This window comes from Phyllobates terribilis, unplaced genomic scaffold, assembly GCF_046119375.1.
Source record: "Phyllobates terribilis strain yellow unplaced genomic scaffold, ASM4611937v1 Scaffold_12__6_contigs__length_324123572, whole genome shotgun sequence".
Taxonomy (NCBI): domain Eukaryota; kingdom Metazoa; phylum Chordata; class Amphibia; order Anura; family Dendrobatidae; genus Phyllobates; species Phyllobates terribilis.
In genome coordinates, this window is record NW_027362772.1 from 88,467,327 (window position 1) to 88,482,742 (window position 15,416).

At 58.9% G+C, this 15,416-nt stretch overlaps 1 protein-coding gene across 16 annotated transcripts in view; it reads right to left on the reverse strand.

The window, feature by feature from the left end:
* RAP1GAP (RAP1 GTPase activating protein) overlaps window positions 1-15,416 on the reverse strand; it is a 166,172-nt gene that overhangs the window by 37,356 nt on the left and 113,400 nt on the right. For 15 of the 16 annotated variants that reach the window (XM_073656061.1, XM_073656068.1, XM_073656072.1 and 12 more), the window contains 3 exons: window positions 13,803-13,850; window positions 11,192-11,230; window positions 7,777-7,962 (listed from right to left, as the gene is read on the reverse strand). In XM_073656061.1, the coding sequence (XP_073512162.1) occupies window positions 7,777-7,962; window positions 11,192-11,230; window positions 13,803-13,850 (273 nt within the window). The remainder of the gene's footprint in view (window positions 1-7,776; window positions 7,963-11,191; window positions 11,231-13,802; window positions 13,851-15,416) is intronic. The other variant, XM_073656058.1, reaches the window with a different exon arrangement.

Consider the following 15,416-nt stretch of genomic DNA (forward strand, 5'->3'; position numbering starts at 1 on the left):
ACCGGGGTCAGAGTGTATATACACCAGGGGATTCCTGTATACACCGGGGTCAGAGTGTATATACACCGGGGGTCCTGTATACACCGGGGTCAGAGTATATATACACCGGGGGTCCTGTATACACCGGGGTCAGAGTGTATATAAACCAGGGGATTCCTGTATACACCGGGGTCAGAGTGTATATACACCGGGGGTCCTGTATACACCGGGGTCAGAGTGTATATACACCGGGGAATTCCTGTATACACCGGGGTCAGAGTGTATATACACCGGGGGATTCCTGTATACACCGGGGTCAGAGTGTATATACACCGGGGTCAGAGTGTATATACACCGGGGTCAGAGTGTATATACACCGGGGGATTCCTGTATATACACCGGGGGATTCCTGTATACACCGTGGTCAGAGTGTATATACACCGAGGGATTCCTGTATACACCGGGGTCAGAGTGTATATACACCGGGGGTCCTGTATACACCGGGGTCAGAGTGTATATACACCGGGGGTCCTGTATACACCGGGGTCAGAGTGTATATACACCACGGGTCCTGTATACACCGGGGTCAGAGTGTATGTACACCGGGGGTCCTGTATACACCTGGGTCAGAGTGTATATACACCGAGGGTCCTGTATACACCGGGGTCAGAGTATATATACACCAGGGGATTCCTGTATACACCGGGGTCAGAGTATATACACACCGGCAGTCCTGTATACACCGGGGTCAGAGTGTATATACACCGGGGTCAGAGTGTATATACACCAGGGGATTCCTGTATACACCGGGGTCAGAGTGTATATACACCGGGGGATTCCTGTATACACCGGGGTCAGAGAGTATATACACCGGGGGTCCTGTATACACCGGGGTCAGAGTGTATATACACCGGGGAATTCCTGTATACACCGGGAGTCCTGTATATACACCGGGGTCAGAGTGTATATACACCGGGGGATTCCTGTATACACCGGGGTCAGAGTGTATATACACCGGGATCAGAGTGTATATACACCGGGGGTCCTGTATACAGCGGGGTCAGAGTGTATATACACCGGGGGTCCTGTATACACCGGGGTCAGAGTGTATATACACCGGGGGTCCTGTATACACCGGGGTCAGAGTGTATGTACACCGGGGGTCCTGTATACACCGGGGTCAGAGTGTATATACACCGGGGGTCCTGTATACACCGGGGTCAGAGTGTATGTACACCGGGGGTCCTGTATACACCGGGGTCAGAGTGTATATACACCGAGGGTCCTGTATACACCGGGGTCAGAGTATATATACACCGGGGGTCCTGTATACACCGGGGTCAGAGTGTATATACACCGGGGTCAGAGTATATATACACCGGGGGTCCTGTATACACCAGGGTCAGAGAGTATATACACCGGGGGATTCCTGTATACACCGGGGTCAGAGAGTATATACACCGGGGGATTCCTGTATACACCGGGGTCAGAGTGTACATACACCGGGGAATTCCTGTATACACCGGGGTCAGAGTGTATATACACCGGGGTCAGAGTGTATATACACCAGGGGATTCCTGTATACACCGGGGTCAGAGTGTATATACACCGGGGGTCCTGTATACACCGGGGTCAGAGTATATATACACCGGGGGTCCTGTATACACCGGGGTCAGAGTGTATATAAACCAGGGGATTCCTGTATACACCGGGGTCAGAGTGTATATACACCGGGGGTCCTGTATACACCGGGGTCAGAGTGTATATACACCGGGGAATTCCTGTATACACCGGGGTCAGAGTGTATATACACCGGGGGATTCCTGTATACACCGGGGTCAGAGTGTATATACACCGGGGAATTCCTGTATACACCGGGGTCAGAGTGTATATACACCGGGGTCAGAGTGTATATACACCGGGGGATTCCTGTATATACACCGGGGGATTCCTGTATACACCGGGGTCAGAGTGTATATACACCGAGGGATTCCTGTATACACCGGGGTCAGAGTGTATATACACCGGGGGTCCTGTATACACCGGGGTCAGAGTGTATATACACCGGGGGTCCTGTATACACCGGGGTCAGAGTGTATATACACCACGGGTCCTGTATACACCGGGGTCAGAGTGTATGTACACCGGGGGTCCTGTATACACCTGGGTCAGAGTGTATATACACCGAGGGTCCTGTATACACCGGGGTCAGAGTATATATACACCAGGGGATTCCTGTATACACCGGGGTCAGAGTATATACACACCGGCGGTCCTGTATACACCGGGGTCAGAGTGTATATACACCGGGGTCAGAGTGTATATACACCAGGGGATTCCTGTATACACCGGGGTCAGAGTGTATATACACCGGGGGATTCCTGTATACACCGGGGTCAGAGAGTATATACACCGGGGGTCCTGTATACACCGGGGTCAGAGTGTATATACACCGGGGAATTCCTGTATACACCGGGAGTCCTGTATATACACCGGGGTCAGAGTGTATATACACCGGGGGATTCCTGTATACACCGGGGTCAGAGTGTATATACACCGGGATCAGAGTGTATATACACCGGGGGTCCTGTATACAGCGGGGTCAGAGTGTATATACACCGGGGGTCCTGTATACACCGGGGTCAGAGTGTATATACACCGGGGGTCCTGTATACACCGGGGTCAGAGTGTATGTACACCGGGGGTCCTGTATACACCGGGGTCAGAGTGTATATACACCGGGGATCCTGTATACACCGGGGTCAGAGTGTATATACACCGGGGGTCCTGTATACACCGGGGTCAGAGTGTATATACACCGGGGTCAGAGTATATATACACCGGGGGTCCTGTATACACCAGGGTCAGAGAGTATATACACCGGGGGATTCCTGTATACACCGGGGTCAGAGAGTATATACACCGGGGGATTCCTGTATACACCGGGGTCAGAGTGTATATACACCGGGGGATTCCTGTATACACCGGGATCAGAGTGTATATACACCGGGGGATTCCTGTATACACCGGGGTCAGAGTGTATATACACCGGGGGTCCTGTATACACCTGGGTCAAAGTGTATATACACCGGGGTCAGAGTGTATATACACCGGGGGATTCCTGTATACACCGGGGTCAGAGTGTATATACACCGGGGGTCCTGTATACACCTGGGTCAAAGTGTATATACACCGGGGTCAGAGTATATATACACCGGGGGTCCTGTATACACCGGGGTCAGAGTGTATATACACCGGGGGATTCCTGTATACACCGGGGTCAGAGAGTATATACACCGGGGGATTCCTGTATACACCGGGGTCAGAGAGTATATACACCGGGGGATTCCTGTATACACCGGGGTCAGAGTGTATATACACCGGGGGATTCCTGTATACACCGGGGTCAGAGAGTATATACACCGGGGGATTCCTGTATACACCGGGGTCAGAGTGTATATACACTGGGGTCAAAGTGTATATACACCGGGGTCAGAGTGTATATACACTGGGGTCAAAGTGTATATACACCGGGGTCAGAGTGTATATACACTGGGGTCAAAGTGTATATACACCGGGGGATTCCTGTATACACCGGGGTCAGAGTGTATATACACCGGGGGTCCTGTATACACCGGGGTCAGAGTGTATGTACACCGGGGGTCCTGTATACACCGGGGTCAGAGTGTATATACACCGGGGGTCCTGTATACACCGGGGTCAGAGTGTATATACACCGGGGGTCCTGTATACACCGGGGTCAGAGTGTATGTACACCGGGGGTCCTGTATTCACCGGGGTCAGAGTGTATATACACCAGGGGTCCTGTATACACCGGGGTCAAAGTGTATATACACCGGGGTCAGAGTGTATATACACTGGGGTCAAAGTGTATATACACCGGGGGATTCCTGTATACACCGGGGTCAGAGTGTATATACACCGGGGGTCCTGTATACACCGGGGTCAGAGTGTATGTACACCGGGGGTCCTGTATGCACCTGGGTCAGAGTGTATGTACACCGAGGGTCCTGTATATATACACTGGGGGATTACTGTATACTCCGGGGTCACAGTGTATATACACCGGGGCTCCTGTATACACCGGGGTCAGAGTGTATATACACCAGGGGTCCATTATACACCGGGGTCAGAGTGTATATACACCGGGCTCCTGTATACACCGGGGTCAGAGTGTATATACACCAGGGGTCCATTATACACCGGGGTCAGAGTGTATATACACCGGGGGTCCTGTATACACCGGGGTCAGAGTGTATATACACCGGGGTCAGAGTGTATATACACCGGGGGATTCCTGTATACACCGGGGTCAGAGTATATATACACCGGGGGATTCCTGTATACACCGGGGTCAGAGTGTATATACACCGGGGTATTCCTGTATACACCGGGGTCAGAGTGTATATACACCGGGGTCAGAGTGTACATACACCGGGGTCAGAGTGTATATACACCGGGGTCAGAGTCTATATACACCGGGGGATTCCTGTATACACCGGGGTCAGAGTGTATATACACCGGGGGTCCTGTATACACCGGGGTCAGAGTGTATATACACCAGGGGATTCCTGTATACACCGGGGTCAGAGTGTATATACACCGGGGGATTCCTGTATACACCGGGGTCAGAGTATATATACACCGGGGTCAGAGTATATATACACCGGGGGTCCTGTATACACCGGGGTCAGAGTATATATACACCGGGGGTCCTGTATACACCGGGGTCAGAGTGTATATACACCAGGGGATTCCTGTATACACCAGGGTCAGAGTGTATATACACCGGGGGATTCCTGTATACACCGGGGTCAAAGTGTATATACACCGGGGGATTCCTGTATACACCGGGGTCAGATTGTATATACACCGGGAGTCCTGTATACACTGGGGTCAGAGTGTATGTACACCGGGGGTCCTGTATACACCAGGGTCAGAGTGTATATACACCGGGGTTCCTGTATACACCGGGGGTCCTGTATACACCTGGGTCAGAGTGTATATACACCAGGGGATTCCTGTATACACCGGGGTCAGAGTGTATATACACCGGGGGATTCCTGTATACACCGGGGTCAAAGTGTATGTACACCGGGGTCCTGTATACACCGGGGTCAGAGTGTATATACACCGGGGGATTCCTGTATACACCGGGGTCAGAGTGTATATACACCGGGGGTCCTGTATACACCTGGGTCAGAGTGTATATACACCGAGGGTCCTATATACACCGGGGTCAGAGTGTATATACACCGGGGTCAGAGTGTATGTACACCGGGGGTCCTGTATACACCGGGGTCAGAGTATATATACACCGGGGTCAGAGTGTATGTACACCGGGGGATTCCTGTGTACACCGGGGTCAGAGTGTATATACACCGGGGTCAAAGTGTATATACACCGGGGGTCCTGTATACACCGGGGTCAGAGTGTATATACACCGGGGGATTCCTGTATACACCGGGGTCAGAGTGTATATACACCGGGGTCAGAGTGTATGTGCACCGGGGGTCCTGTATACACCTGGGTCAGAGTGTATATACACCGAGGGTCCTGTATACACCGGGGTCAGAGTGTATATACACCGGGGCTCTTGTATACACCGGGGTCAGAGTGTATGTACACCGGGGGTCCTGTATACACCGGGGTCAGAGTATATATACACCGGGGTCAGAGTGTATGTACACCGGGAGTCCTGTATACACCTGGGTCAGAGTGTATATACACCGGGGCTCTTGTATACACCGGGGTCAGAGTGTATGTACACCGGGGGTCCTGTATACACCTGGGTCAGAGTGTATATACACCGAGGGTCCTGTATACACCGGGGTCAGAGTGTATATACACCGGGGCTCTTGTATACACCGGGGTCAGAGTGTATGTACACCGGGGGTCATGTATACACCGGGGTCAGAGTATATATACACCGGGGGTCCTGTATACACCGGGGTCAGAGTGTATGTACACCGTGGTTCCTGTATACACCGGGGTGAGAGTGTATATACACCGGGGTCAGAGTGTATGTACACCGGGAGTCCTGTATACACCTGGGTCAGAGTGTATATACACCGAGGGTCCTGTATACACTGGGGTCAGAGTGTATATACACCGGGGGTCCTGTATACACCGGGGTCAGAGTATATATACACCGGGGGTCCTGTATACACCGGGGTCAGAGTGTATATACACTGAGGGTCCTGTATACACCTGGGTCAGTGTGTATGTACACCGGGGGTCCTGTATACACCGGGGTCAGTGTGTATGTACCCTGGGGGTCCTGTATACACCGGGGTCAGAGTGTATATACACCGGAGGTCCTGTATACACCAGGGTCAGAGTGTATGTACACCGGGGGTCCTGTATACACCAGGGTCAGAGTGTATATACACCGGGGGTCCTGTATACACCGGGGTCAGAGTGTATGTACACCGGGGGTCCTGTATACACCGGGGTCAGTGTGTATGTACCCTGGGGGTCCTGTATACACCGGGGTCAGAGTGTATATACACCGGAGGTCCTGTATACACCAGGGTCAGAGTGTATATACACCGGGAGTCCTGTATACACCGGGGTCAGAGTGTATATACACCGGGGGTCCTGTATACACCGGGGTCAGAGTATATATACACCGGGGGTCCTGTATACACCGGGGTCAGAGTGTATATACACCGGGGGTCCTGTATACACCGGGGTCAGAGTATATATACACCGGGGGTCCTGTATACACCGGGGTCAGAGTGTATATACACCGGAGGTCCTGTATACACCAGGGTCAGAGTGTATATACACCGGGAGTCCTGTATACACCGGGGTCAGTGTGTATGTACCCTGGGGGTCCTGTATACACCAGGGTCAGAGTGTATATACACCGGGAGTCCTGTATACACCGGGGTCAGAGTGTATGTACACCGGGGGTCCTGTATACACCGCGGTCAGAGTGTATATACACCGGGGGTCCTGTATACACCGGGGTCAGAGTGTATATACACCGGGGGTCCTGTATACACCGGGGTCAGAGTATATATACACCGGGGGTCCTGTATACACCGGGGTCAGAGTGTATATACACCGGGGGTCCTGTATACACCGGGGTCAGAGTGTATATACACCGGGTTCAGAGTGTATATACACCGGGGGTCCTGTATACACCGGGGTCAGAGTATATATACACCGGGGGTCCTGTATACACCAAGGTCAGAGTGTATATACACCGGGGGTCCTGTATACACCGGGGTCAGAGTGTATATACACCGGGGGTCCTGTATACACCGGGGTCAGAGTATATATACACCGGGGGTCCTGTATACACCGGGGTCAGAGTGTATATACACCGGAGGTCCTGTATACACCGGGGTCAGAGTGTATGTACACCGGGGGTCCTGTATACACCGGGGTCAGTGTGTATGTACCCTGGGGGTCCTGTATACACCGGGGTCAGAGTGTATATACACTGGGGTCAAAGTGTATATACACCGGGGTCAGAGTGTATATACACTGGGGTCAAAGTGTATATACACCGGGGGATTCCTGTATACACCGGGGTCAGAGTGTATATACACCGGGGGTCCTGTATACACCGGGGTCAGAGTGTATGTACACCGGGGGTCCTGTATACACCTGGGTCAGTGTGTATGTACCCTGGGGTCCTGTATACACCGGGGTCAGAGTGTATATACACCGGGGGGTCCTGTATACACCTGGGTCAGTGTGTATGTACACTGGGGGTCCTGTATACACCGGGGGTCCTGTACGCACCAGTCGCCGCGCTCTCACCTTCCCCAGGAAGTGCTTGCGGTACAGCCGCGCAGTGTGGTTGCTCTCCAGCTTCACTTTGCTGCTCGGTGATTGGTAGTTCTCGGAGGCGGGGATCAGCGAGACGTCATGATTGGTTCCCTCAATCCAGTATCCCCCAAACTGAGGCAAAAGAATGAGAGGGAAGGGACGGCGCCTCCCGAGCACCTGCCGAGCAGAGAGCACAGGGTGGGCAGCGGCACGCGGGCAGAGAGCACAGGGTGGGCCGCGGCACGCGGCCAGAGAGCACAGGGTGGGCAGCGGCACGAGGGCAGAGAGCACAGGGTGGGCAGCGGCACGAGGGCAGAGAGCACAGGGTGGGCAGCGGCACGAGGGCAGAGAGCACAGGGTGGGACGCGGCACGCGGCCAGAGAGCACAGGGTGGGACGCGGCACGCGGCCAGAGAGCACAGGGTGGGACGCGGCACGCGGCCAGAGAGCACAGGGTGGGCAGCGGCACGAGGGCAGAGAGCACAGGGTGGGCAGCGGCACGCGGCCAGAGAGCACAGGGTGGGACGCGGCACGCGGCCAGAGAGCACAGGGTGGGCAGCGGCACGCGGCCAGAGAGCACAGGGTGGGCAGCGGCACGCGGCCAGAGAGCACAGGGTGGGCAGCGGCACGCGGCCAGAGAGCACAGGGTGGGACGCGGCACGCGGGCAGAGACCACAGGGTGGGACGCGGCACGCGGGCAGAGAGCACAGGGTGGGACGCGGCACGCGGGCAGAGAGCACAGGGTGGGACGCGGCACGCGGGCAGAGAGCACAGGGTGGGACGCGGCACGCGGGCAGAGAGCACAGGGTGGGACGCGGCACGCGGGCAGAGAGCACAGGGTGGGACGCGGCACGCGGGCAGAGAGCACAGGGTGGGACGCGGCACGCGGGCAGAGAGCACAGGGTGGGACGCGGCACGCGGGCAGAGAGCACAGGCTGGGGCGCGGCACGCGGGCAGAGAGCACAGGCTGGGGCGCGGCACGCGGGCAGAGAGCACAGGGTGGGACGCGGCACGCGGGCAGAGAGCACAGGGTGGGACGCGGCACGCGGGCAGAGAGCACAGGGTGGGACGCGGGCAGAGAGCACAGGGTGGGACGCGGCACGCGGGCAGAGAGCACAGGGTGGGACGCGGCACGCGGGCAGAGAGCACAGGGTGGGACGCGGCACGCGGGCAGAGAGCACAGGGTGGGACGCGGCACGCGGGCAGAGAGCACAGGGTGGGACGCGGCACGCGGGCAGAGAGCACAGGGTGGGACGCGGCACGCGGGCAGAGAGCACAGGGTGGGACGCGGCACGCGGGCAGAGAGCACAGGGTGGGACGCGGCACGCGGGCAGAGAGCACAGGGTGGGACGCGGCACGCGGCCAGAGAGCACAGGGTGGGACGCGGCACGCGGCCAGGGAGCACAGGGTGGGACGCGGCACGCGGGCAGGGAGCACAGGGTGGGCAGCGGCACGCGGGCAGAGAGCACAGGGTGGGACGCGGCACGCGGGCAGAGAGCACAGGGTGGGACGCGGCACGCGGCCAGAGAGCACAGGGTGGGACGCGGCACGCGGCCAGAGACCACAGGGTGGGACGCGGCACGCGGCCAGAGACCACAGGGTGGGACGCGGCACGCGGCCAGAGACCACAGGGTGGGACGCGGCACGCGGCCAGAGAGCACAGGGTGGGACGCGGCACGCGGCCAGAGAGCACAGGGTGGGACGCGGCACGCGGGCAGAGAGCACAGGGTGGGACGCGGCACGCGGGCAGAGAGCACAGGGTGGGACGCGGCACGCGGGCAGAGAGCACAGGGTGGGACGCGGCACGCGGGCAGAGAGCACAGGGTGGGACGCGGCACGCGGGCAGAGAGCACAGGGTGGGACGCGGCACGCGGGCAGAGAGCACAGGGTGGGACGCGGCACGCGGGCAGAGAGCACAGGGTGGGACGCGGCACGCGGGCAGAGAGCACAGGGTGGGACGCGGCACGCGGGCAGAGAGCACAGGGTGGGACGCGGCACGCGGCCAGAGAGCACAGGGTGGGACGCGGCACGCGGCCAGAGAGCACAGGGTGGGACGCGGCACGCGGGCAGAGAGCACAGGGTGGGACGCGGCACGCGGGCAGAGAGCACAGGGTGGGACGCGGCACGCGGGCAGAGAGCACAGGGTGGGACGCGGCACGCGGGCAGAGAGCACAGGGTGGGACGCGGCACGCGGGCAGAGAGCACAGGGTGGGACGCGGCACGCGGGCAGAGAACACAGGGTGGGACGCGGCACGCGGCCAGAGAGCACAGGGTGGGACGCGGCACGCGGCCAGAGAGCACAGGGTGGGACGCGGCACGCGGCCAGAGAGCACAGGGTGGGACGCGGCACGCGGCCAGAGAGCACAGGGTGGGACGCGGCACGCGGCCAGAGAGCACAGGGTGGGACGCGGCACGCGGCCAGAGAGCACAGGGTGGGACGCGGCACGCGGCCAGAGAGCACAGGGTGGGACGCGGCCAGAGAGCACAGGGTGGGACGCGGCACGCGGCCAGAGAGCACAGGGTGGGACGCGGCACGCGGCCAGAGAGCACAGGGTGGGACGCGGCACGCGGCCAGAGAGCACAGGGTGGGACGCGGCACGCGGCCAGAGAGCACAGGGTGGGACGCGGCACGCGGCCAGAGAGCACAGGGTGGGACGCGGCACGCGGCCAGAGAGCACAGGGTGGGACGCGGCACGCGGCCAGAGAGCACAGGGTGGGACGCGGCACGCGGCCAGAGAGCACAGGGTGGGACGCGGCACGCGGCCAGAGAGCACAGGGTGGGACGCGGCACGCGGCCAGAGAGCACAGGGTGGGACGCGGCACGCGGCCAGAGAGCACAGGGTGGGACCCGGCACGCGGCCAGAGACCACAGGGTGGGACGCGGCACGCGGCCAGAGACCACAGGGTGGGACGCGGCACGCGGCCAGAGACCACAGGGTGGGACGCGGCACGCGGCCAGAGACCACAGGGTGGGACGCGGCACGCGGCCAGAGACCACAGGGTGGGACGCGGCACGCGGCCAGAGACCACAGGGTGGGACGCGGCACGCGGCCAGAGACCACAGGGTGGGACGCGGCACGCGGCCAGAGACCACAGGGTGGGACGCGGCACGCGGCCAGAGACCACAGGGTGGGACGCGGCCAGAGACCACAGGGTGGGACGCGGCCAGAGACCACAGGGTGGGACGCGGCACGCGGGCAGAGAGCACAGGGTGGGACGCGGCACGCGGGCAGAGAGCACAGGGTGGGACGCGGCACGCGGGCAGAGAGCACAGGGTGGGACGCGGCACGCGGGCAGAGAGCACAGGGTGGGACGCGGCACGCGGGCAGAGAGCACAGGGTGGGACGCGGCACGCGGGCAGAGAGCACAGGGTGGGACGCAGCACGCGGGCAGAGATCAGCGCTTACCTCGTGGACGCTAGGATACGGGATGTAATCCTCTTCTGTCTGTAAGAGAAGATGTGGTCACATGGCGGACCCCGCGAGAGAGGTCAGCGGGGGCCACAGGGCAGCTCCACCCACTGACCACATTCATATAGTGCTCAAGTCACCTCCAGAGCTGCAATCACACTGCATCCTATCCTCCAGTCACCTCCAGAGCTGCAGTCACGTCATCTCCTATCCTCCAGTCACCTCCAGAGCTGCAGTCACGTCATCTCCTATCCTCCAGTCACATGGCGTACTGCGGTCACATTATGTCCTATCCTCCAGTCACCTCCAGAGCTGCGGTCACATGGCAGCCTATCCTCCAGTCACCTCCAGAGCTGCAATCACACGGCGTCCTATCCTCCAGTCACCTCCAGAGATGCAGTCACATCGTGTCCTATCCTCCAGTCACTTCCAGAGCTGCAGCCACATCATCTCCTATCCTCCAGTCACATGGCGTACTGTCCTGCAGAACTGCGGTCACATTATGTCCTATCCTCCAGTCACCTCCAGAGCTGCAGTCACATCGTGTCCTATCCTCCAGTCACTTCCAGAGCTGCAGTCACGTCATCTCCTATCCTCCAGTCACTTCCAGAGCTGCAGTCACGTCATCTCCTATCCTCCAGTCACTTCCAGAGCTGCAGCCACGTCATCTCCTATCCTCCAGTCACATGGCGTACTGTCCTGCAGAACTGCGGTCACATTATGTCCTATCCTCCAGTCACCTCCAGAGCTGCAGTCACATCGTGTCCTATCCTCCAGTCACCGCCAGGGCTGCGGTCACATTATGTCCTATCCTCCAGTCACCTCCAGAGCTGCAGTCACATTATGTCCTATCCTCCAGTCACCTCCAGAGCTGCAGTCACATCGTGTCCTATCCTCCAGTCACCGCCAGGGCTGCGGTCACATGGCAGCCTATCCTCCAGTCACCTCCAGAGCTGCAGTCACATGGCAGCCTATCCTCCAGTCACCTCCAGAGCTGCAGTCACATCGTGTCCTATCCTCCAGTCACCGCCAGGGCTGCGGTCACATGGCAGCCTATCCTCCAGTCACCTCCAGAGCTGCAGTCACATCGTGTCCTATCCTCCAGTCACCGCCAGAGCTGCGGTCACATGGCAGCCTATCCTCCAGTCACCTCCAGAGCTGCAGTCACATCGTGTCCTATCCTCCAGTCACCTCCAGAGCTGCAGTCACATTGTGTCCTATCCGCCAGAGCTGCAGTCACATGGCAGCCTATCCTCCAGTCACCTCCAGAGCTGCAGTCACATCGTGTCCTATCCTCCAGTCACCTCCAGAGCTGCGGTCACATGGCAGCCTATCCTCCAGTCACCTCCAGAGCTGCAGTCACATCGTGTCCTATCCTCCAGTCACCTCCAGAGCTGCGGTCACATGGCAGCCTATCCTGCAGTCACCTCCAGAGCTGCAGTCACATCGTGTCCTATCCTCCAGTCACCTCCAGAGCTGCGGTCACATGGCAGCCTATCCTCCAGTCACCTCCAGAGCTGCGGTCACATGGCAGCCTATCCTGCAGTCACCTCCAGAGCTGCAGTCACATCGTGTCCTATCCTCCAGTCACCGCCAGAGCTGCAGTCACATCGTGTCCTATCCTCCAGTCACATGGCGTACTGTCCTGCAGAACTGTGGTCACATTATGTCCTATCCTCCAGTCACCTCCAGAGCTGCGGTCACATGGCAGCCTATCCTCCAGTCACCTCCAGAGCTGCAATCACACTGCGTCCTATCCTTCAGTCACCTCCAAAGCTGCAGTCACATTGTGTCCTATCCTCCAGTGACTTCCAGAGCTGCAGTCACGTCATCTCCTATCCTCCAGTCACCTCCAGAGCTGCAGTCACGTCATCTCCTATCTTCCAGTCACCTCCAGAGCTGCAGTCACGTCATCTCCTATCCTCCAGTCACATGGCGTACTGTCCTGCAGAACTGCGGTCACATTATGTCCTATCCTCCAGTCACCTCCAGAGCTGCAGTCACATCGTGTCCTATCCTCCAGTCACTTCCAGAGCTGCAGTCACATCATCTCCTATCCTCCAGTCACCTCCAGAGCTGCAGTCACGTCATCTCCTATCCTCGTCACATGGCGTACTGTCCTGCAGAACTGCGGTCACATTATGTCCTATCCTCCAGTCACCTCCAGAGCTGCAGTCACATCGTGTCCTATCCTCCAGTCACCGCCAGGGCTGCGGTCACATGGCGGCCTATCCTCCAGTCACCTCCAGAGCTGCAGTCACATGGCAGCCTATCCTCCAGTCACCTCCAGAGCTGCAGTCACATCATGTCCTATCCTCCAGTCACCGCCAGGGCTGCGGTCACATGGCAGCCTATCCTCCAGTCACCTCCAGAGCTGCAGTCACATCGTGTCCTATCCTCCAGTCACCGCCAGGGCTGCAGTCACATGGCAGCCTATCCTCCAGTCACCTCCAGAGCTGCAGTCACATCGTGTCCTATCCTCCAGTCACCGCCAGGGCTGTGGTCACATGGCAGCCTATCCTCCAGTCACCTCCAGAGCTGCAGTCACATCGTGTCCTATCCTCCAGTCACCTCCAGAGCTGCGGCCACATCCTGGATGAGACGTTACCTTTAGGGGGGGTGGCAGTGAGTATCTCTGTTCGTCCATTCTGCAGCCCTGAAAGACAAAGCAAAAAGCTGAGCAGAAATCACACGACCAACTGTAACAGACCCTCAGCTGTGACAACGACAATCTGTCAGTAACACAGCCGGAGATCACACAGGGGAGGCTGCTGCTCCGAGAGCACTGTCTGCACTGACACACTGCAACAAAAATCAGCTGTGGGAGGTGTGTCTGCACTGCGCATTATTAAAACAGGGGGTATGGAAGTGACAATGCGCGCTCCGGAATCAGAACAATCCCGTGGTAAAATGTAGGTTTATTATCAGTACCATGGGATGGTGGTGATTCCGAAGAGCGCGGTATCAGTGCCACATCGCTCTGCAGCATCTGGAAAACAGGCGTCACGCAACCGTATAGGTAGGAGAGCGCGGAGAGCGCGGAGAGAGCGGCGAGAGAGGAGACCGGTGAGAGAGGAGAAGAGGAGAGCGGCGAGAGAGGAGAGCGCGGAGAGAGCGGCGAGAGAGGAGGAGAGGAGAGCTGAGAGCGGTGAGAGAAGAGAAGAGGAGAAGAGAGAGGCGAGAGAGGAGGAGAGGAGAGCTGAGAGCGGTGAGAGAAGAGAAGAGGAGAGGAGAGCGGCGAGAGAGGAGAGCGCGGAGAGAGCGGCGAGAGAGGAGGAGAGGAGAGCTGAGAGCGGTGAGAGAAGAGAAGAGGAGAGGAGAGCGGCGAGAGAGGAGGAGAGGAGAGCTGAGAGAGAGCTGAGAGCGGTGAGAGAAGAGAAGAGGAGAGAGAGGAGAAGAGGAGAGAGAGGAGAAGAGGAGAGAGAGGAGAGAGAGGAGAAGAGGAGAGAGAGGAGAAGAGGAGAGAGAGGAGAAGAGGAGAGAGAGGAGAGAGGAGAGCGGGGAGAGAGGAGAGCGGGGAGAGAGGAGAGCGGGGAGAGAGGAGAGCGGGGAGAGAGGAGAGCGGGGAGAGAGGAGAGCGGGGAGAGAGGAGAGCGGGGAGAGAGGAGAGCGGGGAGAGAGGAGAGCGGGGAGAGAGGAGAGCGGGGAGAGAGGAGAGCGGGGAGAGAGGAGAGCGGGGAGAGAGGAGAGCGGGGAGAGAGGAGAGCGGGGAGAGAGGAGAGCGGGGAGAGAGGAGAGCGGGGAGAGAGGAGAGCGGGGAGAGAGGAGAGCGGGGAGAGAGGAGAGCGGGGAGAGAGGAGAGCGGGGAGAGAGGAGAGCGGGGAGAGAGGAGAGCGGGGAGAGAGGAGAGCGGGGAGAGAGGAGAGCGGGGAGAGAGGAGAGCGGGGAGAGAGGAGAGCGGGGAGAGAGGAGAGCGGGGAGAGAGGAGAGCGGGGAGAGAGGAGAGCGGGGAGAGAGGAGAGCGGGGAGAGAGGAGAGCGGGGAGAGAGGAGAGCGGGGAGAGAGGAGAGCGGGGAGAGAGGAGAGCGGGGAGAGAGGAGAGCGGTGAGAGAGGAGAGCGGAGAGAGAGGAGAGCGGTGAGAGAGGAGAGCGGTGAGAGAGGAGAGCGGGGAGAGAGGAGAGCGGGGAGAGAGGAGAGCGGGGAGAGAGGAGAGCGGGGAGAGAGGAGAGCGGGGAGAGAGGAGAGCGGGGAGAGAGGAGAGCGGGGAGAGAGGAGAGCGGG